This window comes from Bactrocera neohumeralis, chromosome 6, assembly GCF_024586455.1.
Source record: "Bactrocera neohumeralis isolate Rockhampton chromosome 6, APGP_CSIRO_Bneo_wtdbg2-racon-allhic-juicebox.fasta_v2, whole genome shotgun sequence".
Taxonomy (NCBI): Eukaryota; Metazoa; Arthropoda; class Insecta; order Diptera; family Tephritidae; genus Bactrocera; species Bactrocera neohumeralis.
This window is the reverse complement of record NC_065923.1, coordinates 10,598,544-10,624,947: the sequence shown is the minus strand read 5'-3', so window position 1 is coordinate 10,624,947 and position 26,404 is coordinate 10,598,544. Positions and strand designations below refer to the sequence as shown.

The 26,404-nt window shown below is 33.4% G+C and overlaps 1 protein-coding gene across 1 annotated transcript in view; it reads right to left on the bottom strand.

Moving 5' to 3' along the window:
- The window catches only part of LOC126762542 (probable chitinase 10), a 53,693-nt gene extending 46,391 nt beyond the window's left edge, over window positions 1–7,302 (bottom strand). Inside the window, exons 1-2 of the mRNA XM_050479372.1 lie at window positions 7,177–7,302; window positions 5,354–5,599 (exon numbers count right to left, since the gene is read on the bottom strand). Of these exons, the coding sequence (XP_050335329.1) occupies window positions 5,354–5,356 (3 nt within the window). The 5' untranslated portion in view covers window positions 5,357–5,599; window positions 7,177–7,302. The remainder of the gene's footprint in view (window positions 1–5,353; window positions 5,600–7,176) is intronic.
- Window positions 7,303–26,404: the final 19,102 nt, after the last annotated feature.

The following is a 26,404-nucleotide window of genomic DNA, read 5'->3' as shown; positions in this document are numbered from 1 at the left end:
GGCGCTGAGGACTGCAACCTTAATTGCGAGCTTCACACGCTTCTGCGCATAAACAAAGCTAAGCGAAGGAATAGAGAAAAATAAATAAATGTAAAAGGCAAATAAATAAAGAAATGATTTACGAATTGACAAGTGCAGACGGTAGTTGGCCCAAAGACAACAAAGAGTCCACAACAAGCGTTGCCCAGTGGCCAGCAGCAATATATGTAAGCATGTTTATGCATATGTATGTATGTATGTGTGTATATGTGTGTAGTTGTGGTAAGAGATGTTGTTGTATTATAGTTGTAGTGGAAGCAGTGAAAACTGGTCCTCGCATGCTTACCCACACTACCGTTAATGTACCTATTTATGCCGCGGACAGGATTTATATATACCTATTACATATATATATTTATACATATACATACATATGTATATGGTTGTATACATACATAAGTGTTTACTTGTTTGCCGCGTAATTATTGGTAATTAAATAGGAAATCTGTCGATTCCGCACTCAGCCATTCATCTGGCGTGCAAGTGTGTGTGTGTTTATAGGTGTATAAGTGTTGACGTGTACTTGTATGAAAGTTCAACTGTGAATGTATCTGCGCGCATGCGCAAATTTCGCGTGTACATGTGTACCGTTATTTGAAAGTGAATTTCGCAATTTTCATTAGGGCAGCAGTAACGGTATTTTACGATAACATTTCGAACTAAAATGCTTTCATGTACATATTTAAGCGTTTTTCGTGCAATTCAAACGCTTCAATAACCAAACACAGCATTAATACACAAATACTATATATACATATGTACATATACGTATGTGATATAAAAATATTATTTTGCGCCAATTTGTTTGTGCATAGAAATTTCGTGAAACAGTTTTTTTCAAAAACCTCGTTTGTTGAATTGAAACATGAAATGAAGTAAAGTATGATTTGTGCCAAATCGAACTTGTAGCAACGACGAGTTGTATGAATTATTCATATGCCTACATGGAAACATAAAATACAAATGGATATATGTACATATGTATATACATATAAACTATTACATATAAACATCTGCGTCTGCATACATATATGAATGGCGGTTTTGAGCGCATGCATATATTTCTTATATACATATATCCAAAAATGATATACATATGTACGCATGTGTGTATGTATACATAAATAAATACTTCTCACATATCGTGTCTGTGCAGCTTTTGCTTGATTTGACCAAATGCGTTCGAGTTTCGAGCTGGTCAGACTTGTTAGCTGCAAGCAAACCTAATTTTGTGTCAACTAATATATGTATGTATGTATATATGTACGCAAGCGAACATTGATGCGAATTCATACATATTCATAAAAATATATTAGTAGTTTATAATTTAATATACATATGTACATGTGTATGTATGAATCAATTTTTTTTTTCAAAAACTTTTCGCAGACACGTTTTCTAGTTGAAACAGATGCATATGATAAAGTTTTAATCGTGTTACTAATTTAATATTGTATATATTGCGTATAAATATTAAAAAAAATATCAATTTTATATTCTGAAACAATTTTAAAAATACACAAAATTTTCAAAATTATCAATTGTGTATTATTTGTAATTTTCTGTTAACTAAAATATATTGACTAAGAAATTATTACAAAAAAAAGTAAAAACCTGTCGTAGTATAAAAAAATTTGATATTTTTAGAGAATTATATACCATACATATACGGGAAATGACTAACTCAACTTAAATAAAAGGCACACACATATTATAATATTCTTCAAAATCCAACTAGTAGCGGAAATATTACTGCAACGAGATCTATTAAGAAAATACGAAAAGACTTTTTCGACTACACAATATAAGTTGACCAACAAAATTCATTTAAATTCATTAAAATTTATGATTTTATTGAAGGGTTTATATTTACTTACTAGTGAAAAAAAAAAGTTTTTTTCGTGAGAGGCTTTTTATTTAATTGGTTATATAAATTTAAAATTTTCAAAAAAATATAATTTTTTATATTATTTTCCTAATCTACATATATTTAAGAATACGCACAGAAAATTTCATGTCGTTCCGGTGAATATCTTCGAAGTTACACGCAAATTTGAAAAGGCGTTTCAAAGTGCTTGCAAGTAAAAGGCCAAACTTTAAACGCGTTTTTATCAAAAAATTGTTTTCAAAGTCGGTGACCAACATTACTCAAAACGGCAAAACCGATTAGTCTCTTATTAAATATAATTTTAAATATATTTTAAACGAAGATTTTTTCTCAACGATAAATATTTTTTATAAGCAATTTCGAGCCGACATTTTTTGTCAAAAACGATTTTTTTTTAGAAACATAATTTATTAAAAAAAAAATTTTTTTACTATTCTTTTATTTACTTTACTAGATTTAACAGATTTAATCTGTTTATAAGATTTAATTTTTTTTTTAATTTAAAAATTTTTTTTTTTGGGTTTTTAATTTCAGAGGATTCAGTTCAGAAATATAGTGGTCACCGCAAAACGTCTTTTCTGAGAGGAGCTCCCAATGGTCAGCTGTAGTTCCTCTCCAAATAAATATTTTTTTAACAATATAAAATAAGTCTTAAAATACAGTTAAAAGATACCATAAGATGTGTACAAATTTTTGGATTAATAAATTTAAAGTTTATCTCATAAATAGATTTGGAAAATTAGTTTTTTTCGACCTTCTAACAGTATATAACCCCTAAATAAATAAATGAAAATAGTATACGTTTATAAAATTTAATGGGCCATAATAATCGCTGATTTTTTTTTTTTTTAATTTTGTATACACCTTGCTCCCACAGCTTATCTCCAGAAGGACCACCGATTAAAGGCGTTTGGTGTTGAGGAAAAATTTTTCCTTTAAAATTAACTCAATTGCAAAAACCAAAAATGCTTATGTTTATTATAAATCAGCAGTGTCAAAGTTATGATTTTTGACAAGAAGGCGTATTTGCTTCCCAAAAACAATGTAAAAAAAAAACGATTTGAAGAATTTACACTTCAGCTTTCTTAAAAATCAAAATTTTTGTCAAAACTCATATTTCTACGATCATTACCCGATTCACTAAGTTAAAGCAATTCTTACAAATACGCTCATATCTCCTCAATTATTAGCCGCTTTATATTAAAATTTTCGGAAATTTTTAAGGGGGCAGTAGGGGAATCTGTCCTGTTTTTTTGACATTTTTTTCATAAATATTTTCATTAGGTATATCGTGGAGTATATAAACAAATTTCTTCGGAGTTTTTTGATGACATCTGCCAGAGAAATGTCTGGATGAGTGAGATGCGTTTTTTCACTGGCGGACACGATTTCTCATGTTTGGATCATCTGCAACACAATTTATTCTTAAAAAGTACGTGAGTGGTTATCGTCCCTACTAGAAGCATAAAAAAAATGTTGATAAATAAAAAAGTAATTAACGTTTTTGTTTTGTTAATTCTTCCCCATGTTTTTTTACATAAATTTTGTCATAACATTGTCAATAAATTATAAAAAATTATGAATCTAATCCGAATAAGAGTGCTCCGAACGTCGAGCGGTATTATTATTTTTGGACCTTTTTCGAAACATTCCAATGGTAAACTGGGTTTCTACATTAATTTTAAGAGTAAAAGGGAACAGAAAATGCAAAAAAAAAAATTAAAAAAAGCTTTCCTTACTGACCCCTTAAAATACACAATCCGATATAATCCATTAAAGGAGCAATATTTGTTAAACCCTGATGCAATTATTTTCAATTTTTTTTTCATAATATTTGTATATTTTCGCCAACTTGTAAGAAAAATTTTAAATTTTACAAAAGACTTAAGCGACGAACTTGCGTCAGGAAGTAGTTAAACATAAACTGGCTAATAAAATTTGGGAAACTTAAATGCAACACAATACAGCTGCTGAGGTCATAAAGTGTATAAAAGAATTTAATTATCAAAATTGGCGCTAAATTTTTTATTAGCGAATCCAACACAATACTTTTATGTCGGTTCAATGGAATAGGAAAAGACTTAAGCGACGAACCTGATACGATAGGTTCAAAGCGTTGACATCTTATGCAATCTTTTTAAAAAATCAAACTTTTTTTGAACAAAATCAAAATACTCAGCAACATCCAACTGCGAAAAAGGCGCCAATATTAGAATAAAAAAATAGTCTGACTTCATACAGTGACAAATTACTTCACGTATATTATTCTTTTAAGCCATATAAACTATATTAACATAATTAAATGATCAATTAGAAATTTTATTTTATTTTGTAATTGATTTCAGCGCCAACTCAAGGACTTAAACTTGCCATAAACAATCCCCAGGTTTATATAAAGATAACTTTTACTGTCAACAAAACTACTCAAGTGAACCTGTAGAAGCTTCAAATTAAGTATCAACGTTAAAAAATGTTTCCTTTCAATAATCTTTTGTAAATGTTAACACATTTTTGAGACATGAAATATTCGATTTATAGTTTCATGAAAAATAAAATTTGACATTTATTGCAAAAAAATGAGTTACAGCAAAAGACAAAGTCTAAAATTAAATAAAATTTATCTGAAATCTTCATTCAGAATAAAACGTTTAGTAGACTAGCACGTGCTAACTCACAAATATTTTTAATTTTTGGCAAAAAACTTGCTGACACTCTAATTTCACTTAACTTCTGCTTTATTACAGCAAACTTTTTGCATTGTTTGAAGCATTATCAATTAAAATGAAAGCATTGCAAATAAAAGTGCTAATTACAAGCATCATTTTCTATGCACCACTTTGCAGTTTTTTCATCAGAAAAATTTCGATTTTGAAAGCGTCGCAAAATCGTTCATCAAACATCTCATGTAGTACAATTTAAAGTGATTTTTTCTGCACTTCTTTTCACCGCACATTACGTTTTCTGCGCAACGAAAGTGAAATTTGTGGCAGTCAGCATAAATATGCGCCAACAGGCATGCGCAAACACAAGCATTTCGTGCCTTCAAATACAAGTGTATTTGGAAAACAACGAGTTTGTTGTGAACATAGTATTTTAGTTGATTACTATCGCATAACATTTGACTGGAGTGTCTCAAATGATGATTTTTTTTATTTTTTCTGATTTAGTTCTCCGAGAAAAAAAAAACTGTAACACACATTCACACACCCAAATGACACGTTCACTGCGTGTGTTCAGCGAAAATGTCCAAATCAGTCATTCACTGCGGCGCATTCGTCTATTCTCTTGCATTGCATTTGGCTCTGTGCGGCGCGAGTTCGTGTCTTAAGTCTTTCGTTTCATGGCACTGCGGCGTGTCACAGGCACACTTGCGTACATACATATAATATTTAATATGCGTTTGTGTATTTGAATGCAATAACTTACCATTTTGTCTGATAATTCGTAGACTCAGCGATTGAATTCCAGAAGTTTGGCGTTTCGTGTGATTCGCTGCTTTGCGCTACACCAACAAAATGTTTAAATGTATTTTTTTCAACTCAAAAAAAGAACAACTACGCGTTTGTTTGTGCACGTATGTATGTTTCTGTGTGCGTAGATTTATGTGTTCGTTGCACAATTTACAAACAACAACAAAATGCAGTCGTTGATTTAGTTATGCTGCAAGTTGCACTAAAAGTAAACCAAAAAAAAAAAATCAAAATAAAAATATTTTTAAATACCGTTTTAATGAATAGTGTTTTGAAGGCAATTAATAATAATGTTTTTTTTAACTATGCATGGCTTCAAATTAAACTTTCACTTGTTTTAATATAAAATTGCAGAAAATCGGTATTCATTAAAAAAAACGATTTTTTGATCAAAAAAAAATTATTTAATACAAAATTGCTGAAAATCGGCACGAATAAAAAAAATTTAAAAAAATCGATTTTTTAATTTCAAAAAAAAATTAAATTTAAATTTTTATAAATTAAAAAATCATAAATTTTGTAAAATCTAAATTAAATTACTGAAAAAAAAATTAATGAAAAATAAACTTTTTAAAATCTAAATTAAATTAATGGAAAAAAATTATTTAAATGTTAAAAAAAATTTATTTTAAGAAAAAATAATAAATTATTAAAAGTTATATATTTTTCCACTAAAAATAAATTTATTTATTACTTTGGTTTTAATTAAAAAAAACTAATTTTGAATAAATTAATAATTTTTGTTTTAATTAAAAAATTTAAAATATAATATACATATATTTTCCACTAAAAATATAAGAAATATTTGTTTAATTAAAACAAAATATTAAAATTTTTTAAATTATTTAAATTTTTTTTAAATTAATAATTAAATAATAAATAATTTTTTCCAAATTTATTTTTTGATTAAAATAAGTTATAAATAAATTTATTTTTAGTGAATTAATTATTCAAATTTATAAAATTTATTTTTTTAAATAAAAAAAAAGTAATGAATTATTTAATTTTTAGTGGAAAAATTATTAATTTTTAAAAACTTATTGTTTTTTTATTAAAAGAAAATTAATAAATAAATTTAATTATTGTGACAAATTAATAATTAATAGCAGACAAATTTTAATCAAAAAAGCTAATTTAATAAGTTGAATGCAAATGAACACAAACTAAAAGGAGTTGTAAAAAAGTTAATTTGCATTTGAAAAGTGAAATCGTTGCTAGCACAGGCAATTAAGCGCAGCGCAGCTGGAATTATTTTAGTGAATGCACAAGTTTATTGCGTTGTCTATGTTTGCTGGTTTACTTAATAAATGCTTAAATTTTTCTGTAACTGTAATTTGACTAAAAATTTAAAAAAAAAAATAAAAATAAAAAAAGGAAGTAAAAATAAAAATAAAAAAAATTAAAAATAAAGATAAAAAAAAAAAAAAATTTAATTAAACTATTCCATTTTAACTAAATAGTAATTTTTCTGCATGCAAATTAGTCACTTCCACGTATAATATTTAAATTTTATTTTTTCAATATTTTAAATTTTTTTAATAAATTTTGCTTTTTAGTTTTTCAGCGAATCCATAAAATGCACACGCAAGCGTTTTTTGTTATATGCTTGCCTTTTCACAACAACTTTTTTGCGAGTTTCTACTATTAGCTTGATTTCAAATAATTTTTTTCAAGAAACAAAAAACAATCCCATATTAAATATGTATATATATATTTGTTCTTGTGGTTAATATAACTTCAAGCTAAAACTTTTCCACGCCTTATATTTTGCGCACTAACCGTTCAACTGATCTCAACCGTTGGAGTTGGTAACTGTGACTGAACTGCTCGACTTGTGCGCATGCGCAGCACTTCTACAAAGCAGCAAACCAAAAAAGCCAAACCAGCTCCAACTAAAGAAATTACGTATATACAAATCTACTCTTTCGCATGCCGCATAGCACTGTGTGCAGCAACAACTCAATGATTTTGAGTTCTTTTCCACTGACACTGTATGTGTGTGTGTGTGAGAAACTCAAGCAGCCCAGCAACTCAATGCTGCCAGCAACCAGCGACCACTAAGCTAATCAGCCAGGCAGTAAGCCAGCCAGCGAACAAGGCGAGTGAGCCCGCAAAGCCAGTTGCACTACATATACATTACCATTTCGTCCAAGCAGCCATGCCTAACCAGTAGCTGGTTTGTCGACTTTAAGCCAAATATTGCTTGTCAGCAGTCGGCACTTGTTTGTTAGATTACATGTATATATGTATGTATCATTTGTGTGTGTGTGTAGGAGTATGCATGTATGTACTTCTTTAAGCTGAACTTTTACTCAAGCTTAGTCTTTTACTTTTGGTCTTTCATGGTTTGAGTGAAATGGTACAAATTAAAAAAGTAACTCTGACTCAAGGTGCGTGCAAGCATAAGCTTATCTTGAGCGTCACTCAAGTGCGTAATGCAGCCTTCAGCATGTCGAATGCAAACGACGTAAAGTGAGTACGCGCAGCTTAACGGTTATCGAAACGTGAAACTTGAAAAGCTTCTGTCGCATTTTCATCCAAAAGTGTCAAACTGTATGAAAAGCGGAAACGAGACTGTTAAACATACATACGTAATAAGTCACAGCACTTGCCAGCTGAGGGACATGACATTTTCAGGCATAATATGAAGTATAAAATATATAAATAATATATATATATAAATTTTAAAATTAAAAATTAATAGTAAAAATTATGCAGTTATAGAAAAACTTACAAAACGATATTATTTCAACATTTTTAAGCGAGAAATTGTATTCTCAGTCAGAGAAAACTCATTTACTCTTTATTTGACACGAATTAAGCACTGATTATTTTTAACGATTTTAGGTGGCTTGCTCATAAATTTTAGACAGAAATCTTTCTTAAGCCGTTCGAATTTATTACGAACTTACAAATATTTAATTTATTTTATCTATAAAATAGCAAATATATGTTTAAACAGTTGGCAACTCTACAGAGAAAAATTCAGCCTCGCTTAAACTCTTTACTTTGTTATGCATATTGGAAATAACTACTTTATAAATTTTATTTAAACAAATTTTAGCAATTGGCAACCCCATTCAAAAGATATTCTTAACAGTAAGCTTTCTCAAAGCTCTTAAATTTTTTTTCTATAATAAAAAAACTAAACAAACTTAAGTTTGATATCCATATCGCAGTAATTCGTGGGTTTTAACAATTATGTTGAAATATTTTTAGGACAGATGGCAACCCTCTTTAAGAAATACATATATTAAGCCGTAAGTTTTCTCGAATCTTTTTATCTTTTCTAAATAGCTTTAGAAAACTAACAGTTAAAAATATTTCATAAAGGAGTTGCCACCTATTACAAAAAAAATTAACAAATTATTACAATATGGATATCGAACTAAGGAGATTCGAGAAAACGATCGATTCCAATTGTTTTTTTTTTATTTTTCTGGCAATATGTGGCAACTCCACTATAAAATACTTTTTACTAGTAGTTTTCTAAATCCTTTTTAGTTTGTTATATATGTTGTAATAATTCGTATTTTTGTTAAATTTTTTTATTATTAATTTTTATTAACGCTGGCAACCCTGTTTAAAAAATATTTTCAACTGTAAACTACATATGTATATCAAACATTTTTTAATTCGTATCGCAATAAGTTGTTAATCTTGGCATCGCATAAACTATTTTTAGCACAGCTGGCAACCCTTATTTTAAAATATATTTTATTAAAAACTTTCCCAAACATCTTTGGTTTGACAGCTTTATTGTAATAATTTGTTTTTCTTAGGAGGCAAGACACTCCTCTATAAAATATTTTCAACTAAAAATGTTTACTGAAACTGTTTCTAGTGTTTCTAAGTTCACAAAAATCGTAAATTTTCAAATACTTGATCGTTTTCTTATTTAGCTTTTTTTGCTTTTGAAGCAACAATTTTAAAATCGGTTCGGCCTTTAATGTCTAGTAACACTCTATTTATACTACCAATGGCGATAGACCATTTCGAAATAAAATATTTCAACACAACTCCAAAGCAGATTCCTCCTCATCAGAAGTTCTGATCGTCTAAACCTTCATTTTGATGGATTTATAAGGTTTTAATTTAGTTTACTTCGTCGTAGAAAAAATTCTCATCCCCAATTGTATTTCAGTTTCCAGCAAAAACTCATCGAAGCATATCCTTCACGTAGAAACATAATTCTTGTTGTTGATGATAGCTTATTCGTTATGATTATTGTTTCGCTCGTTTTCTCCAGATTAGTTCTCACCTCACCGTCATCTTATCACCATCATCATCTATTCTCAGCAATCTAGCAAAAGTTGTGCTGTGGAAAAAATGCAATAAAATAAGTTTCTCAGAACCCTACTTGGAGACTATGTTTGAAGAATTTTATATACCAAATTTGGTTGAAAGCGTTCGAGCAAGTCCTGAGATATGTGATTTTAGCTGAAAACGGGCGATCGCCCCTCGCCCATCGTCCGATTTTGACATAGCTCTCTCAAACCATCTCGGGGATAGAATTTAATGTCTCAGGAGTTTTTTTATTGATTTATCGCGTTAGCCTACTTGAACGCTATGTATAACCAACAAACCAAATGGAACCACTATCTCATTCAATCATATTGATGATGCCACATCTTTGCCTATTAAATTATTGAAAAGAATATATATATTTGAACTTTTTTACGAACTCGTAAGCAAAAACAATATTGTATGAATATTAGACGATATTTTTCTCGAATCTCGAATGGCTTTTCGAACTCTTCAATTAATCAGTTAACGGAACCAAAAAGATCAAATATAAAAAAACATAAAATTTTGATATATTCACAGATAATCGATGATAGCAAATATGAAAACATGCCAAGTTATGTATATTTTTGTTTATTTGTTTCATAAATCGAAGCTAACTAGTTTCCCATGCGGACGCCAGCTCATTTAACTAATTACGAAACGGCTACTAAATGATTATAATCTTCCACGTTGCTTTATAAAATTAGCATAAAGCGATTTTTCTAACCAAATGGCATTTGATAATTTTTATGTGTAGACATTTAATGAGCGCCAACTTACATATTTACACTTTTCAACAGCTGCATTGGAATCCTAACCTTTAAATATGAGTTTTGCGATAATGACACAGCTACCGGTACCCCGCAAGCAAATCAAGTAGTCAAAAACTACTTTTCAACTAGTATCAAACATGAGACCAACTAGTTAGCTGATTGCCCTTTTTCTATGCAAGTAACTGCGGGTTTTTTAACTGCAATGTCCTGCGAGTTGGCATTGTCGAATTTCGTCAGAAACCTCTCTGGTTCTAGTACTAGCTAAAAAGTATCTCGCAACCATCTAGCTGCACATAATTACTCAAAGCCAGCTTCCACACCAAATTAAAAACAAAACAAGTAAGGAAGGGCTAAGTTCGGGTGTCACCGAACATTTTATTCTCTCGCATGATAAAGTGATAATCGAGATTTCGTTATCCGTCATTTACATATTTTTCAAATACCGTATTTTTGTAAAGTTTTATTCCGCTATCATCATTGGTTCCTAATGTTTATACTCGTATTATACAGAGAAGGCATCAATTCAAAATATCGTTATATTGGAAGAAGGCGTAGTTGTAAACCGATTTCACCCATATTTCGTACATGTCATCAGGGTGTTAAGAAAATATTACATACCGAATTTCATTGAAATCGGTTTGGTAGTTCCTGAGATATGGTTTTTGGTCCATAAGGGGGCGACGCCACACCCATTTTCAATTTAAAAAAAAGCCTGGGTGCAGCTTCCTTCTGCCATTTCTTCCGTAAAATTTAGTGTTTCTGACGTTTTTTCTTAGTCGGTTAACGCACTTTTAGTGATTTTCAACATAGCCTTTGTATGGGAGGTGGGCATGGTTATAATCCGATTTCTTCCATAACTGTAAATGGAAAGAAACGACTCTGTAGAGTTTGGTTGACATAGCTAGTAGTTTCCGAGATATGTACAAAAAACTTAAAGGGGCGGGGCCACGTCCGCTTTTCCAAAAAAATTACGTCCAAATATGCCCCTCCTTAATGCCATTCTTTGTGCCAAATTTCACTTTAATATCTTTATTTATGGCTTAGTTATGACACTTTATAGGTTTTCGGTTTCCATTTTGTGGGCGTGGCAGTGGGGCGATTTTGCCCATCTTCGAACTTAACCTTCTTATGGAGCCACGTGTACCAAGTTTCATCATGATATCTCAATTTTTACTCAAGTTACGGCTTGCACGGACGGACGGACGGACAGACAGACGGACGGACAGACATCCGGATTTCGACTCTACTCGTCACCCTGATCACTTTAGTATATATAACCCTATATCTGACTCTTTTAGTTTTAGGACTTATAAACAACCGTTATGTGAACAAAACTATAATACTCTCCTTAGCAACTCTGTTGCGAGAGTATAAAAAATGGAACGAAGTTTGTCTGCATCTTAGAACTAGTTTTTAATTATTCGCACCAGTTTACGCTAAGTGCTAATTAAAAGCAAAAGCAATTTAAATTGGAAAATTAATTTATTATCTTGATGCAAATTTGAAACTTTACTTTCGGTATTTTTATTTCCTAACAAGCGGATTTGTGTTCTGAAAAACTACTTTCAAATTTGTTGTTGCACACATATCGACAATATAAGCTTGAGGCATATGTTGTTTGGTAGCGCTGAGTTCTTGAGTGCATAATTCAAAGTAGACCAAAATTCTTCATAACAAGAAAAAACGTTAACTTCAGTTGCACCGAAGCTGTAATACCCTTCACAAAGAAAACAAGAAAAAACGTTAACTTCGGTTGCACCGAAGCTAAATACCCTTCACAGGTGCATTTCTGTTAGTAACTATGTGTTCAGTTTGTATGGAAGCTATGTTTAACCGATCTGATCAGTTTCTTTGGAGATTACATTGTTGCTATAGAAAATAATATATAACAAATTTCGTGAATATATCTTGTCAAATGTGAAAGTTTTCCATACAAGATTCCGATCGTTCAGTTTGTATGGCAGCTATATGTTATAGTGGTCCGATATCGGCCGTTCCGACAAATGAGCAGCTTCTTGAAGAGAAAATGACGTTTGCAAAATTTCAAAACGATATCTTAAAAACTGAGGGACTAGTTCGTATATATACAGACAGACAGACGGACGGACAGACAGACGGACATGGCTAAATCGACTCAGCTCGACATACTGATTATTTATATATATACTTTATAGGGTCTCCGACGATTCCTTCTGGGTGTTACAAACTTCGTGACAAACTTAATATACCCTGTTCAGGGTATAAAAAGTCTACAAACAAGAATTAGATTTGATAAACCTTAACTTAGAACTTGGACGACGGAAAAAACTGAAAGTTGGATTTTTGGCAGAAATTTTTACTAAAAAATTAAAATTTCAGTGAAAATTTCGCGACATTTTTTTCAAATAGTTGTAATCGAAAGAAATAATCCTTCGTCCAAGTCTTTAAGAATTGTATCTCAAAGACCTGTATAAAATTTGATGAAGGTTAGGTAGTTCCCGAAAAATTTTGCCAACGGTCTTCAAAAACACAGTTTCGAAAAAACGCGTTTAAAGACGGCGCACTTAGCCTAGCTAGCCTCGAGCGCACAATTCAATTTTTTGAAACCCGTAAGCCCATGTAACCCCTTAAGGTAAACGTAAACCAGAGAATCGGAATCCAGGCAATTTTATTTACATTATAACTCATACGCTGACCGACATATACGAAATAAGGTTTGTTAGAAAAACGAAGACCCTTATATGTCGTATGGGAGTTGGGGGTTATATCCACCCAATTTTATCTATTTTTGCCAATACAACATACTATTAACATGCCACATACTGATAAAATGTTCGCTGAGATTCATTAAAATACCGCACATCCATCCATTAGCAACACCAACATTTTCATTGAGATAACTCATATGTTGGCCGATATATGCGGCATAAAGTCGCCCCGACGTTCGAAATTCTTTGTGTTGCTAAAGGAAGCATTAACCCGATACAAACCATTTTTGACACACATACATACTATTGTCAGAAAAGAAATTTCTCTGCATTTTATCTACAAATTATATATCTCACAGATTGACCGATATATTCGGTCAAAAGTCAACTATAAGTACTGGGGTCAACATATTCGATTCGCAGTGATTTGAACAGTTTCGGCCCTTTTTATACCCTGAACAGGGTAAATTAAGTTTGTCACGAAGTTTGTAACACCCAGAAGGACGCGTCGGAGACCCCATAAAGTATATATATATAAATGATCAGTATGTTGAGCTGAGTCGATTTAGCCATGTCCGTCTGTCTGTCTGTCCATCCGTCCGTCTGTCTGTATATATACGAACTAGTCCCTCAGTTTTTAAGATATCGTTTCGAAATTTTGCAAACATCATTTTCTCTTCAAGAAGCTGCTCATTTGTCGGAACGGCCGATATCAGACCACTATAACATATAGCTGCCATACAAACTGAACGATCGGAATCGAGTTCTTGTATGGGAAACTTTCACATTTGACAAGATATATTCACGAAATTGGGTATAGATTATTTTTTAAGGCAACAATGTAATCACCGAAGAAATTGGTCAGATCGGATTACTATAGCATATATGTAGCTTCCATATAAACTTAACACATAGTTACTAAAAGAAATGCACCTGTGAAGGGTATATTAGCTTAGGTGCAGCCGAAGTTAACGTTTTTTCTTGTTTGATACTTAAAAGCACTATTCGTACAAAGTTTTATCTCGTGATGTTAACTTTCATCGTCTTGATTTATATAATAGAGAGTGAAGGAATCAAATGGAATTTAAAATTATGCTATGTGGGAAGTGAGCGCCTGTAACAAAAAATAATGTTATGCACCGAATTTGGTTGAAATCGGTCGATCAGGTCCTAAGATATGTGATTTTACCTAAAAGGTTAAATACACATTTGTCCTTTACATAACACTACGTACATAAGAACCACTCCTCAATTAGCCCAACCCGAGCTTGTTTTATGCTGCGTTCACGTGTTTCCCGAACCACACCTTTAGGGTAAACACGTGTGTGAATCACGTTAAAGGAATATACAAGTGATTATCATATAATATTATGCACACTTGGAAGAAAATTTATAAATCTATGATCATTTGAGCTCATTAACAGATGCAGATAGAGATGCCGATATGAATATAGACAATGTACAAATATAAAAATATGTATATTTATGTGCAATTATGTGCGCATATATTATTTTATAACTAGCCATCCTGTGACACTCCCTAATAACAGCAATAATAATTTTTATACTCTCGCAACAAAGTTGCTAAGGAGAGTATTATAGTTTTGTTCACATAACGGATGTTTGTAAGTTCTAAAACAGTCAGATATAGGGTTATATATACCAAAGTTACAAAATATTAAATGCTTTCATCCGTGCAAGCTGTAAATTGATAAATATTGAGATATCAGTGAAACATACACGTATTTTGCTCCATAAGAAGGTTAAGTTCGAAGATGGGCAAAATAACACTGCCACGTCCACAAAATGGCAAAAACCGAAAACCTATAAAATGTCATAACTAAGCCATAAATAAAGATATTAAAGTGAAATTTGGCACAAAGGATTGCATTAGGGAGGGGCATATTTGGACGTATTTTTTGTTTTATGCTGCGTTCTAAGTTTTTTGTACATATCTCGAAACTACTGTTGCTATGTCAACAAACTTTACCGAGTCATTTCCTTCAGGCACCTCCATATACAGTTCAAAAATGGAAGAAATCGGATAATAACCACGCCCACCTCCCATACAAAGGTTATGCTGAAAATCACTAAAAGTGCGTTAACCGACTAACAAAAAACGTCAGAAACACTAAATTTTACGGAAGAAATGGCAGTAGGAAGCTGCACCCAGGCTTTTTTAAAAATTGAAAATGGTCGTGGCCTCGCCCACTTATGGACCAAAAATCATATCTCAGGATCGATTTCAATGAAAGCTCGGTATTACTAGATACACCCTGATAGAGATGTACGAAATATGGGTGAAATAGACAATGTACAAATATAAAAATGATGCCTTCTCTGTATAATATATAAATTGAACCAATGATGTGCGGAATAAAACTTTACACATATATTATTTGAAAAATATAACTAGCCATCCTCGATGACACTCCTAAATGACACCCGAACAGCAATAATAACTTTTTTACCTACGTACATACATACAAACATGCCTGTGTATTTTGTTATCTACATTATTTTCAATTTTGTTTATCCACTATGTGAGCATGTAGCGTAATACATATATTCAGCGATACCTGGTACATACAAAGTAACAGAAGCACACCTCTAGCCACACACACTTACTTATGTATGTATGAATATGTAGACACAGTGTGGTTAGTAATGAAAGCGAAAGTTTATTTGGACTGACATCGCGTCGTCGTGGTTAATTTTACGCTGCGCAGTCGCTATCTCTGTACCATACATACATACATATGTACTTATCGCTAGTGTGCCCCGGCGTGCGATAATTGACTAGTCGGCACTAAATAGATGTAAACAAAGGAAAAGGTGGGCATGAGTTTACGCTTTGACGTACTTATTAACATATGTGTGTGTGTTTTTGTAGCCGTAAATATTATAAAGCGGTGTTATCTACAAGCACTCGTATCAAATCTCAATTAACCGATTAATTTGACGCTTATATATATACATAAATAATATGTAGATAAACTTACCGAAATACACTTTTAATAAAAATGTTGGTGATAAGAAATTTCAAAAATAAATATCAACTTGATTGAGCCCATTATTGGTTATGGACATAAATCGTTTATATAATATTGCTTTTAGGATTATATAACGGTTAATTTACTAAAATACAGATTTGCTTTATACCATGTTCCAAAAATTTGAAGTGATTAGATTACATTTAATCTATACCCTGATCTAGACTGTCCTCACCGCTATTGCAGATTTATAAAACATCCGTTTTTGACTTTAAAAACTGACATCATTTAATATTTAATAAAAGAAAATATCGTACTTTGCTATAAAAGCCGTCTTGTTGAAAATAGTTTTCATGTAGTGGAGATATTGAAGACATTTTTTGATTTAAGTAGTCGAGAACCAGCTGAATTCAAATATATTGCTCCATATATCCAACACCATATTTTTTCCTGACCTTTTGACATTTCTCTTCGGTAAAGTTTGCCATCATGGAAAGATATACTACGATCCGACAACATTTCGAAATTATTAAAATTTACTACCGAAATTCGGAGCCAGTGACCTCAACTTTAAGGCCGCTACGTCCAATTTATGGTCGTCATAATCGTCCTGCCAGATCAGCAATTAAGCGTCTAGTGGTCCACAGGCACAGTACAAAATGTTCCCGTGCCAGTGAGACAAAGAAGTGCCCGTAGTATCGAGAATATTGCTGCCGCTATTTATTGACGCAAGAACTGAAGCCTCTTGACCACCAGAATCGTCACATGTTCGTGAATTGAGCTGAGCAACAACTTGAAAATGATCCAAATTTTCATCGAAAAATCATCCTCAGCGTTGAGGCTCATTTCTGACTGAATGACTTCGTCAATATGCAAAATATGCGCACGGTTTGGGGCGGTTTATGGGCCGATGGCGTCATTGGAACGTACTTCTTCCGTGATGATCAAGATTGGCACGTTACTGTGAATGGGAATCGCTATCGCTCAATGATAACCGAATATTTTTGGGCCCGAATTGGATGATATGGACTTGGACAATATGTGTTTCCAACATGAGGGCGCCACAAGCCGCACAGCGATTGTCACATTCGATTTATTAAAAACCAAATTTTGGCTGCCTCAATCGTGCGATTTGACGCCGTTATAAACAACAGTTATGTTTTTAAGTGATTACCTGCCGACGACGGCCCACGGTGCTCAAAAACACATAGATCAAAACAATGCGTTGATCAGCGTGCCAAATAATACATCCTTTTTTGCAAGTATTATTTGGTTCGAATTGGTCAGATGGAAGGGACACCTTTTCCACCTTGATCGCGTTCGATGCCGACCAAAACCTCTGCCGTACTGTGGGTCCGGCACCAGGCCGCAGTGCGACTCCATCCTGAACTGAATTTTCAATTCTACCTGCCTTTAGGTTTACAGCCATCACGAATCTCCCCAAAGGGTCAAACCAAATGAGCAGATCGGAGCGAACTCCAAGGGCTAACTGCTTCCCGTTCTACTAGATTTAAGTCTCCGGTCAGACTTTGTAACTTTTGCTACTACCAGTCAAACTCAAACCCAATGACTGGTGATATTTGTCGCTTGAATTTCAAATGTCTTTTCATTAGAAGGAAACTCATTCAAAGTCTATAATGTCAGTTCAAGCTGAATATTATGGCATCATTTCTGACAAGACTAGGCTGACAATTCGTGGCAAGCAAAATAACAGACATAGTGCATTTTGAATTTTAGTCGACTCTTACGATAGGCATGCCTCACTGCGGGCAAATTTCACCCCCTGCCCCGCTAGGGGAGTATATACTTTTATAAAATCCGAACTTCTCGAGCTTTGAACGCTGAACCACTGACTTCTTGTGCTCTTCGAGAGTATAAGACTTAGTCGCAGGTAGTGATGTGATGCTTAAAGTATAAACAAAGACTCACATTTTTATACCCAGAACAAGGCACATATATTAAGTTTACCACGAAGTTTGAAGACTCTATAAAAATATATTTAAATGATCAAGGTGACGAGCTGAGTCGATTTAGCCACATCCATATTTCCGTACGTCCGTTCGTCTGTCCATCTATGTATGTATATATACGTGACTAGTCACTTAGTTTTTGAGAAGCTGATCTGACATTTTGCACACGTCCTTTTCTCCCCAAGTCCACCAGTGTGTATACGTAATTTAATTAAAATCGCTCTAATAGCTTCAATTGCTTTGTTCTATAATTAGACACAATAACTTCTACATAAAATGGTGATAACAACTCCGTAGATATTGACACATATGTGCAATAGTGAAATTATGTACTCATATTTGTATATGTATATGGATATGAGTACTCACGTATGTTAGTCAACATGCTTTTAACAATTACAGGTGATTATTGAAGCTGATAACTACGGTTGTCATAATACTGTCTCGAGTAGATCAACATTCAACTTTATCTATGTTGCTTACTGTGCCCACTGTTTATCAACATTTTCTAACATTTTTTTCCTTTTCTGTTCAGAACAAGCGTTTTATTTGTTATCACTCGAATTGTGTTTGCGAAAATGTTGTTTATTTACTAACAACATATTTTCGAGTACCTGCAAGATTATATCTACTTAAAAACATACGTGCATGGCTTCAGCAGTACACTCTACTGTTAAATGCGGAAATAGTCATTCTAATACTGACATTTATAAATTAAGATGTTAAATATTATAATATTTCATTTTATACAAAATTTCACATAAGCCTTAGACGTAAAGATCTAACTTATCCCGACATATCTACAATATATTTTTGAAGTGCCATCACTTTTTGTAGGCACTGTTGTTATACATCCGTTGCCTTCTACACCTGATCTCTATAACGGAGTAAAGGTCTCCCTCTTCCTCTGCTTCCACCGGCGGGTACTGAATCGAAAACTTTCAAAGCTGGAGTGTTCTCTTCCATTCAAAGGACATGACCTAACCAGCGTAGCCGCTGTCTTTTAATTTTGAACTATGTTAATGTCATCGTTCCATCGACTGCGATATTTGTCATTGCAAATGCGGAAACGACCATAAATCTTCCGCAGAACTTTTCTCTCGAAAACTCGTAAGGACGACTCATCAGATATTGTCATCGTCCTTGCCTCTGCACCATATAGCAGGACGGGAATGATGAGGGATTTGTAGAGTTGGATTTTTATTCATCCATGGAGGCCTTTACTTTTCAATTGCTTTCTCTATCCAAAGTAGCACCTGTTGAAAAGAGTGATATTGCGTTGGATTTCAAGGCTAATATTGTTGTTGATATTGATGCTGCTTCCAAGATAGGTGAAATTATATACGACTTCAAAGTTATGACTGTCAACAGTGACGTGCGAGCCAAGTCGTGAATGCGACTGTGCAATGTTTGTTTATTTGATGACAAGAGAGATTTCGTCTTGTCCTCGTTCACAACCAAAACCAACCGATCGCTTCCTCATTTAGTCTGGAAAAGCGGTGGCTAAGGTCAAAGATATTAATCCAGAATTTTGGGTGACAGACGACACAAACGAAAATGAAACTCTCGTAAACAGCTGATTGTCATTTTTAAAATATTTTCAACGAAAATGCAACTAACTCTCTAAAATTTTTAGGATTAAATGGGAGTTAGCAACGAAATTATCTTCACTAACTCCTGAACTCCTAATTAACTGCATTAATCCGGATTAGCGCTGCCGTCTGTCAATGCTATTATAGAAGATTTTATTTTATCTATTTATCTCTCGAATTATTTTATCCAGCAATAGATTGAAGAAGTTTCACGATAGGGAGTCTCCTAGTCTGAAATCTCGCTTGGAGAGATTCTTCCCGATCTTACGGAGATTTTGGTGGTGCTCAACGTCAATTTACACAGCCGTATTAGCTTTGCGAGGATACCAAGTTCAGACATAGCGACTGGCCCTATGACAGTTTTTTTCGTGCTGTCGAAGGCGGCTTTGCAAACGACAAAGAAGTGATGTGTTCGCCGGTATTTTCCAAGATTTGACGCATGATGAAAATCTGGTCGATACTAGATTTTCGTGGTCTAAAGCCACACTGTTGACGGTGGGCTTCAGTTTTTCACACACTTCTTTCGGTAAGACCTTGTATGCGATATTAAGGAGGCTTATATCAAGGTAGTTGGCGCAGATTGTGGGGTCCCCTTTTGCCGATTTGGGCAGAGCATACTTCGGTTCCAATCGTCGCGCCTGCTTTCACCCGAGCATATCTTGCAAAGAGGCTTGATGCATGAACCTTGCAAGTTCTTTGCCGCCTTATTTGAATAGCTTGGCCGGCAATCCATCGACCCTTGCCGCTTTGTTGTTTCTAAGATCATCATCATAGTCGGGCAATGGAAAATCTATTCCATAGTCATCGATTGGCAAATCGGGTTCGGCATCTCCAGTTGTTACATTTTCACTACTGATCAGCAAGCTGGAGAAGTGTTCCTTTCATAACTTCAGTATGCTCTGTACATCAGCCACTATAGCACCACTTTAGGCCTACAAGTACATGCTGCCTCCACACACCTAAAATTATTATTTTTCCTCCTAAATGCTTTCACTTGAGCCACAAACCATTTCCTAGCCGCATATAAGAAATAAAACAACAAATTTAACACATTACCAACACTGGAAGTATTTTCACATGTATGTACGTGTATATGAAGATACGAATTAATGTTAATTGCGGGCGCCTAAACACGCCACAAAACACAGATGGGTGGATGGGTAGTAATGGGCAGAAACCGTGAAATGTGAAATTCAATGCTCTACTTCCTTTGGATGTTAGGCGAATGCGTTTCGGCGTGTAATTAAAAGCAAAATAATTATTTGTAATTTTAACAGCTACTTGCCACACGCACTTACACTTAACACAAACAAAATACCAAAATTTCTGCATACTTGCATACGAAAATGACAAAAAATTCCGCATTGTACAACAAAAACACAAGCAAGTCGACACAATTTCTGCTTTATTTTCTGTATAATATCTCGGTTTTAGTGAAACTCCCACTCATAGCTCAAATATATTTATATACACAGTTACATACACATGTGTATGTATGTATATGCGAGACGATAGTGAAAGTACTTTCTAGTTCGCTCTTTCCTCAGTACAAATGCTGCATATTGATGGATAATGGCGCGCAAGGCAGGTAAAAGGCTCAACTCTGTTGCTCCATTACTTAGCCATACACATACACACACACACCACCCTACATGCATATGTAAGTACTCATGTCGGGTCTATGCTATGCAGCCGAAATATCAATAACGGATATGCAAAAAACAAAAAAGCACAAATCAATCAAAAACTGTATTTCGTCACAGTTGCTCGTATTAGCATTCGTTTTCGATTAGTTTCATCGTCCGTAGTCAATAATATGTTTGGCGCCACGATGGTCAATGAACTGATCTCGCTTGTGTTATTTAGTTTTGTTTTTATTGCAGCAATTTCATTTGCCCACAAACTCAAAATATGATCAATGCACTAAAGTTTAAAGAAATAATTGCACATATACCCATTTATATAGGTACATATAGGCTTATTGAAGATGTTAGGGCTTATCTATTACACCGGTCAACAAAAAAAATATTTTTTTTGGGTTTCTGTTCTCATGCTTTGATTCTGATTCTAGACATTGAAAAACACTTAAATATTAATCTTTAGTTCTTTATGTTTGCTTTGGGCTGATCTACATCTATAAGTATATTTGGTGTTTAATACGAGAGAGCTCATATGAGCATATTCAAAAGAAAAAATTTTAATTTATGTATTCTGTTTATAAATGTCTAGAAAAAAGTTTTCAAATTATAATCTATAGTGAAATTGTAGAAAAAATATAAAAATCAGTGATTTCTGCTTAGAAATCGAAAAATTTCTCTAATTTCTACGGAAGCAAACTTTAACCGAAAAAAAATGTTTTTCCTTATTTTTGTCGTAGGAGAAACTAAAATTTAACATGTAGATGTCAGACCCAAAAATCGTGTTGACCTGTGTTATTATTAATATTTTTTTATATTATTATTTGTATTTGACATGAGGCACATTTAACCAGAATTTACCAAGAATCTAGGGCCGACAAACAAAACACGAAAATTTCTGCGTGAGAACTTGCGAAAAATACTTTAGGGTCTCAGTGTAGATTCCTCTGTTGGATACAATCGGCAAAGATTTGAAGAGAAGTATTGGATTTGTTTCAAGTGAGTTTGCTGCTTCCAAAACATGTATGTACTCTGAAAACCAAAAATAGATAGATAGATTCAAAAGGCTTTTGGATGATGACAACGTCATGTGACGATTGACTTGTGACTGCCAGTGCCTTTGGGGGCAGAAATAAAAGTCAAAAGACAACAAGTCACTGATTACCGCATGGAAAACGTTGAAGAACTGTTTGTAGACCTATATCCCATAATTCATAGTTTTATTCGCATATTCTGCACATTTTCTGTGACGAATGCGAGCTCTGAACGCTCTTTTTTGACACTTCGCCGCATTACACTGATATACATTGCAATAGAGTATGTCACCCTCACGTCTACGATGATTTGATATTAGAGGTGGATTTGAAATTTTTACACCATGATATTAAACTGTGTAACTACTACTATATTTAAAATAATATTCTTTATGTTACAAGTAAATGTTTATTCTCCCCCTCAAAAACTGTTTCTGGATCCGTCTCTGTTTGTAACGATGCATACAAACCATGCAGGAAATTTTAACGTAAACACAATTATGATTCTTATACACTCATTTTGTCTAGGGGCGATTTCACTTCTACTGGATGCCAGGCTACAAAAGCATCGAAGGCTATGAGATAGAGAACGAGACTGCAAAGAGTGGTGTACGCCTGTCATTCGGAAACGTCATCGACATTAGTAGAACCATCCATTGTGTTTACGAGGATCTAGACAGAAACATGGCAAGTAAGTCTGAAATGTGATGGAATGATCTACCGGGGTGACAAACTACAAAAGTCATGTATAAATGGTAGATCGGAATTATATAAAGTTCCTGCTGTTGATGAAAGGGGCTATAGGAACGTGATTGGAGCACTCACTGGTCACAGTCTAGTGGTGGCACACGATTACAGAATGAGGCTGATAGACTTAAATAAATGCAGGAAATGTCAAAATGTCAAGAGCGAGGTATCAGCGGAATAATAGCAATGCTAGACATCAAGCATTTGGCGCTCAATGGTATGAAACATTGGATGGGATATCCATAGTTTAGCTGCAGAGCTTTCATTTCCAGAGCTGACATCCTAAAGTATGACTATTTCTCATGGACTACGTAACGTCAATCCAACTGACTTCGCTAAGGATGAAAACTGGTCTATGCATGGCTCATTAGTCTTCTGGACTAACGTATCTTTGTACGCTGCTCTTTTGTCTAAAATTTTTTTGTAAACTACAAAGTTATCGATTTAAGTTCTTACAAGAGAGTCTATGGGCCCTCACTCAACTGGTATAAACGTAATTTTCAGTGCTGCCAAATTTTGGTATAATTTGTTCGATTCGCAACTCTGCAGCGCTGGGCGAATCGAAGAGAGCTATAATATTTTTCGTAGAAACAAATTTAAACATATAACTCTTAGTTAACTAGTAACTCAAACTATATTCTAACCATCTTCGATTCATCTTATCTCTTTTCGCTTAATGTGAACTCAGCTCTCTGGTCAAAATATCAGAGCATGAGTTGCTTTTATTATGTTATGAAGTCGATTTCAAAAAAAGAAAGTATTGGAATATCATATTATTATATGATATAGCTGTCTGCTATTCCATCTCCATTTGCTTAATTCAGTTTATTAGATTTATACCAGTTGTGCGTTCGTTCCGCTATTCTTTAAAGCCTGAAGCATGGGAAACTGCTTCTGTTGTTCCGTTCGACCTTACAACTCGCCTTGAGAAAATACTGTTAGAAAAAATTTTCACTATGACTACATCTCTCCTTATATATTGGAACAATTTCGTCGCGCTACTCACTTCATACATCTCTGTCTGTTATATTACAGTGATTTATGTCATTATAAATGTTTTGTCAAGGCCAAAATGTTTTCAATATACATTGAATCAAGCTACATCAGTCATCGAAGCATTCTGTTATAGGACAGCTGAAGTTAGCCTGATAAACTTATATAAAAGCATGTCTATAGCTTTTTTTTATTTTTCAGATTTTATAATACCTAATTATATAACCTTATAGTTTTTTCTGAGAACCCTAAAAAAACCTATTATCACAAATATAAAACTCGAAGCAACACGTATCAAAATCCGCATGTAGTAATGTATTGTTTCAAATAACATCGTTTTTAAAATATATTTGTGTACCATACTTATTTTACTCTGAAAAAATGTTTGCCCTCACAAAAACTATTGCATTTCCAACAGTTATTATAATGAAATAGTATTTATTTCCGGGACAGGTTTTCGAACAATGCCACTTCGTAGCAATCGATCATTAGATTGTAAGAATATATATCGAATATAGTCCACAGCGATTGTGTAGTGATAAATATTTCGCACTTAAACACAAAAGAAGTAAAGTATTTTTTTTGTTTAACCTAAAAGTTAATGACCTAAGGTGATATTGTCAACTCAAAGTCATTTTTATCTTTCCTTCAATCTTTTTATTACCTTCATCCAATGTTAACGGAAGTTTAATTACCCATACAGTCGCTAGTTCAAAAATTGAATAACGAAAAAAAATATTTTTATTTTATTTAGAAATTAATTATGTGTGATAGTTATACATATCTATAGTGATATCAAAAGGGTGAAGAGACTTTTTCCAATAAGCATATATAAAAATGTTAAAATTGATGAAATAATTGCTGTACATATGTATGTAAATACCACACGTATGCTTTCCATAATAATGTTGGAAATACACTTTTGAGAAGATTGCCTTTTTTGAAAAATTATTGTAAAGAAATATGAGACACGTATGTACATATATTTATATTTACGAAATTTTATAGTTGGAAATCTTTTTTAGAATAGTTGCCATTCATTTGTATTAGGTCGCACGGGTTTTTCTAAAGTTGAGCGTTTATTTGAGAACGTCGTTTATGTGAGAATTTCACCGATTGGAAGTGAAGTTATAGCATTTTAATTGTCAGTATGTTTGTGTTATCGGTGCGAAAATGATCTTCGAACAAAGAGCCAACATTAAATTTTGATTTAAAATTGGTAAAACTTTACCTTTAAAAAACCGTGATCACCGGAAATTCCATCGAAACTGTGCCTGAATGGAATTGAACATCTCCAAAACCGATTTATCGCATTTTGACCGAACATTTGGGATTACGAAAGGTGTGTGTACGATTTGTTCCGCACAAATTGACTGACAACCAAAAATTGCTCAGAATCCAACACTCGATTCGACGCTTGTGACCGATTATTTGACCAAAAATCACATTTTAACCATTAACCACTCCCCGTATACACCTGATATGGCACCGTGCGACTTCTTCCTTTTCGGAAAAATGCATTTGCCCATGAAAGGAAAGCGTTATGCAGACGTAGAGGCCATTCAAAAGGCTTGCACCGGCATACTGGCGGCCATACCGGCCAACGAGCTAAAACACTCGTTCGACATGCTTTTGGACAGTCCAAAAAGCTGTATTAAAGCAGAAGGAGACTATTTTGAATAAAATAAATTGATTTTGCCGCAAAAAACCATTTGTTCTGTTTTTTTTCTAAGTCCTGTTTACACTGAAACGCATCTTTTATAAAGAGGCTGCTTCACACATTCACTAGAATAATAGATAAGATTTACTACCAAAACTTTCGCGTCAAATTTGTGTTGACTTCAGGGTGCTTTGTCAATATACTTGGGTTTGGATTCATTTCCAGGAATATTTGCAGCACTTTGGTTGTGCAATATGATCACCATTATTTTTTTTTTTGCTGCATCGGCAGAATTCTGCCGAGTTGACAGTCCTTGGACGAATAAAAATCTGGGTCCGTACCGGTTACGTAGGCTCAACAGTCGTAGGCACAACGTATCGCTGATCGGTCGCAGCACCTGACCTAATCAAAGCTAAAAATCGTTAGTTACTCACCCATCAATCGAAAATAAAAGACACCACTTTTTTTTGGTAGTTTGAAACTTTATTTGTAATGGTTGTGATCTCGTTCCACTTTTACAGTTCCACGTACTTGAACGAATCGATCGATTAAACGATATTTCGATTTTCTGCTTACAATCTTGTTTACTTTGTTGATTATATTGTATTGGTATGTATTACATTGTATGGGCGTA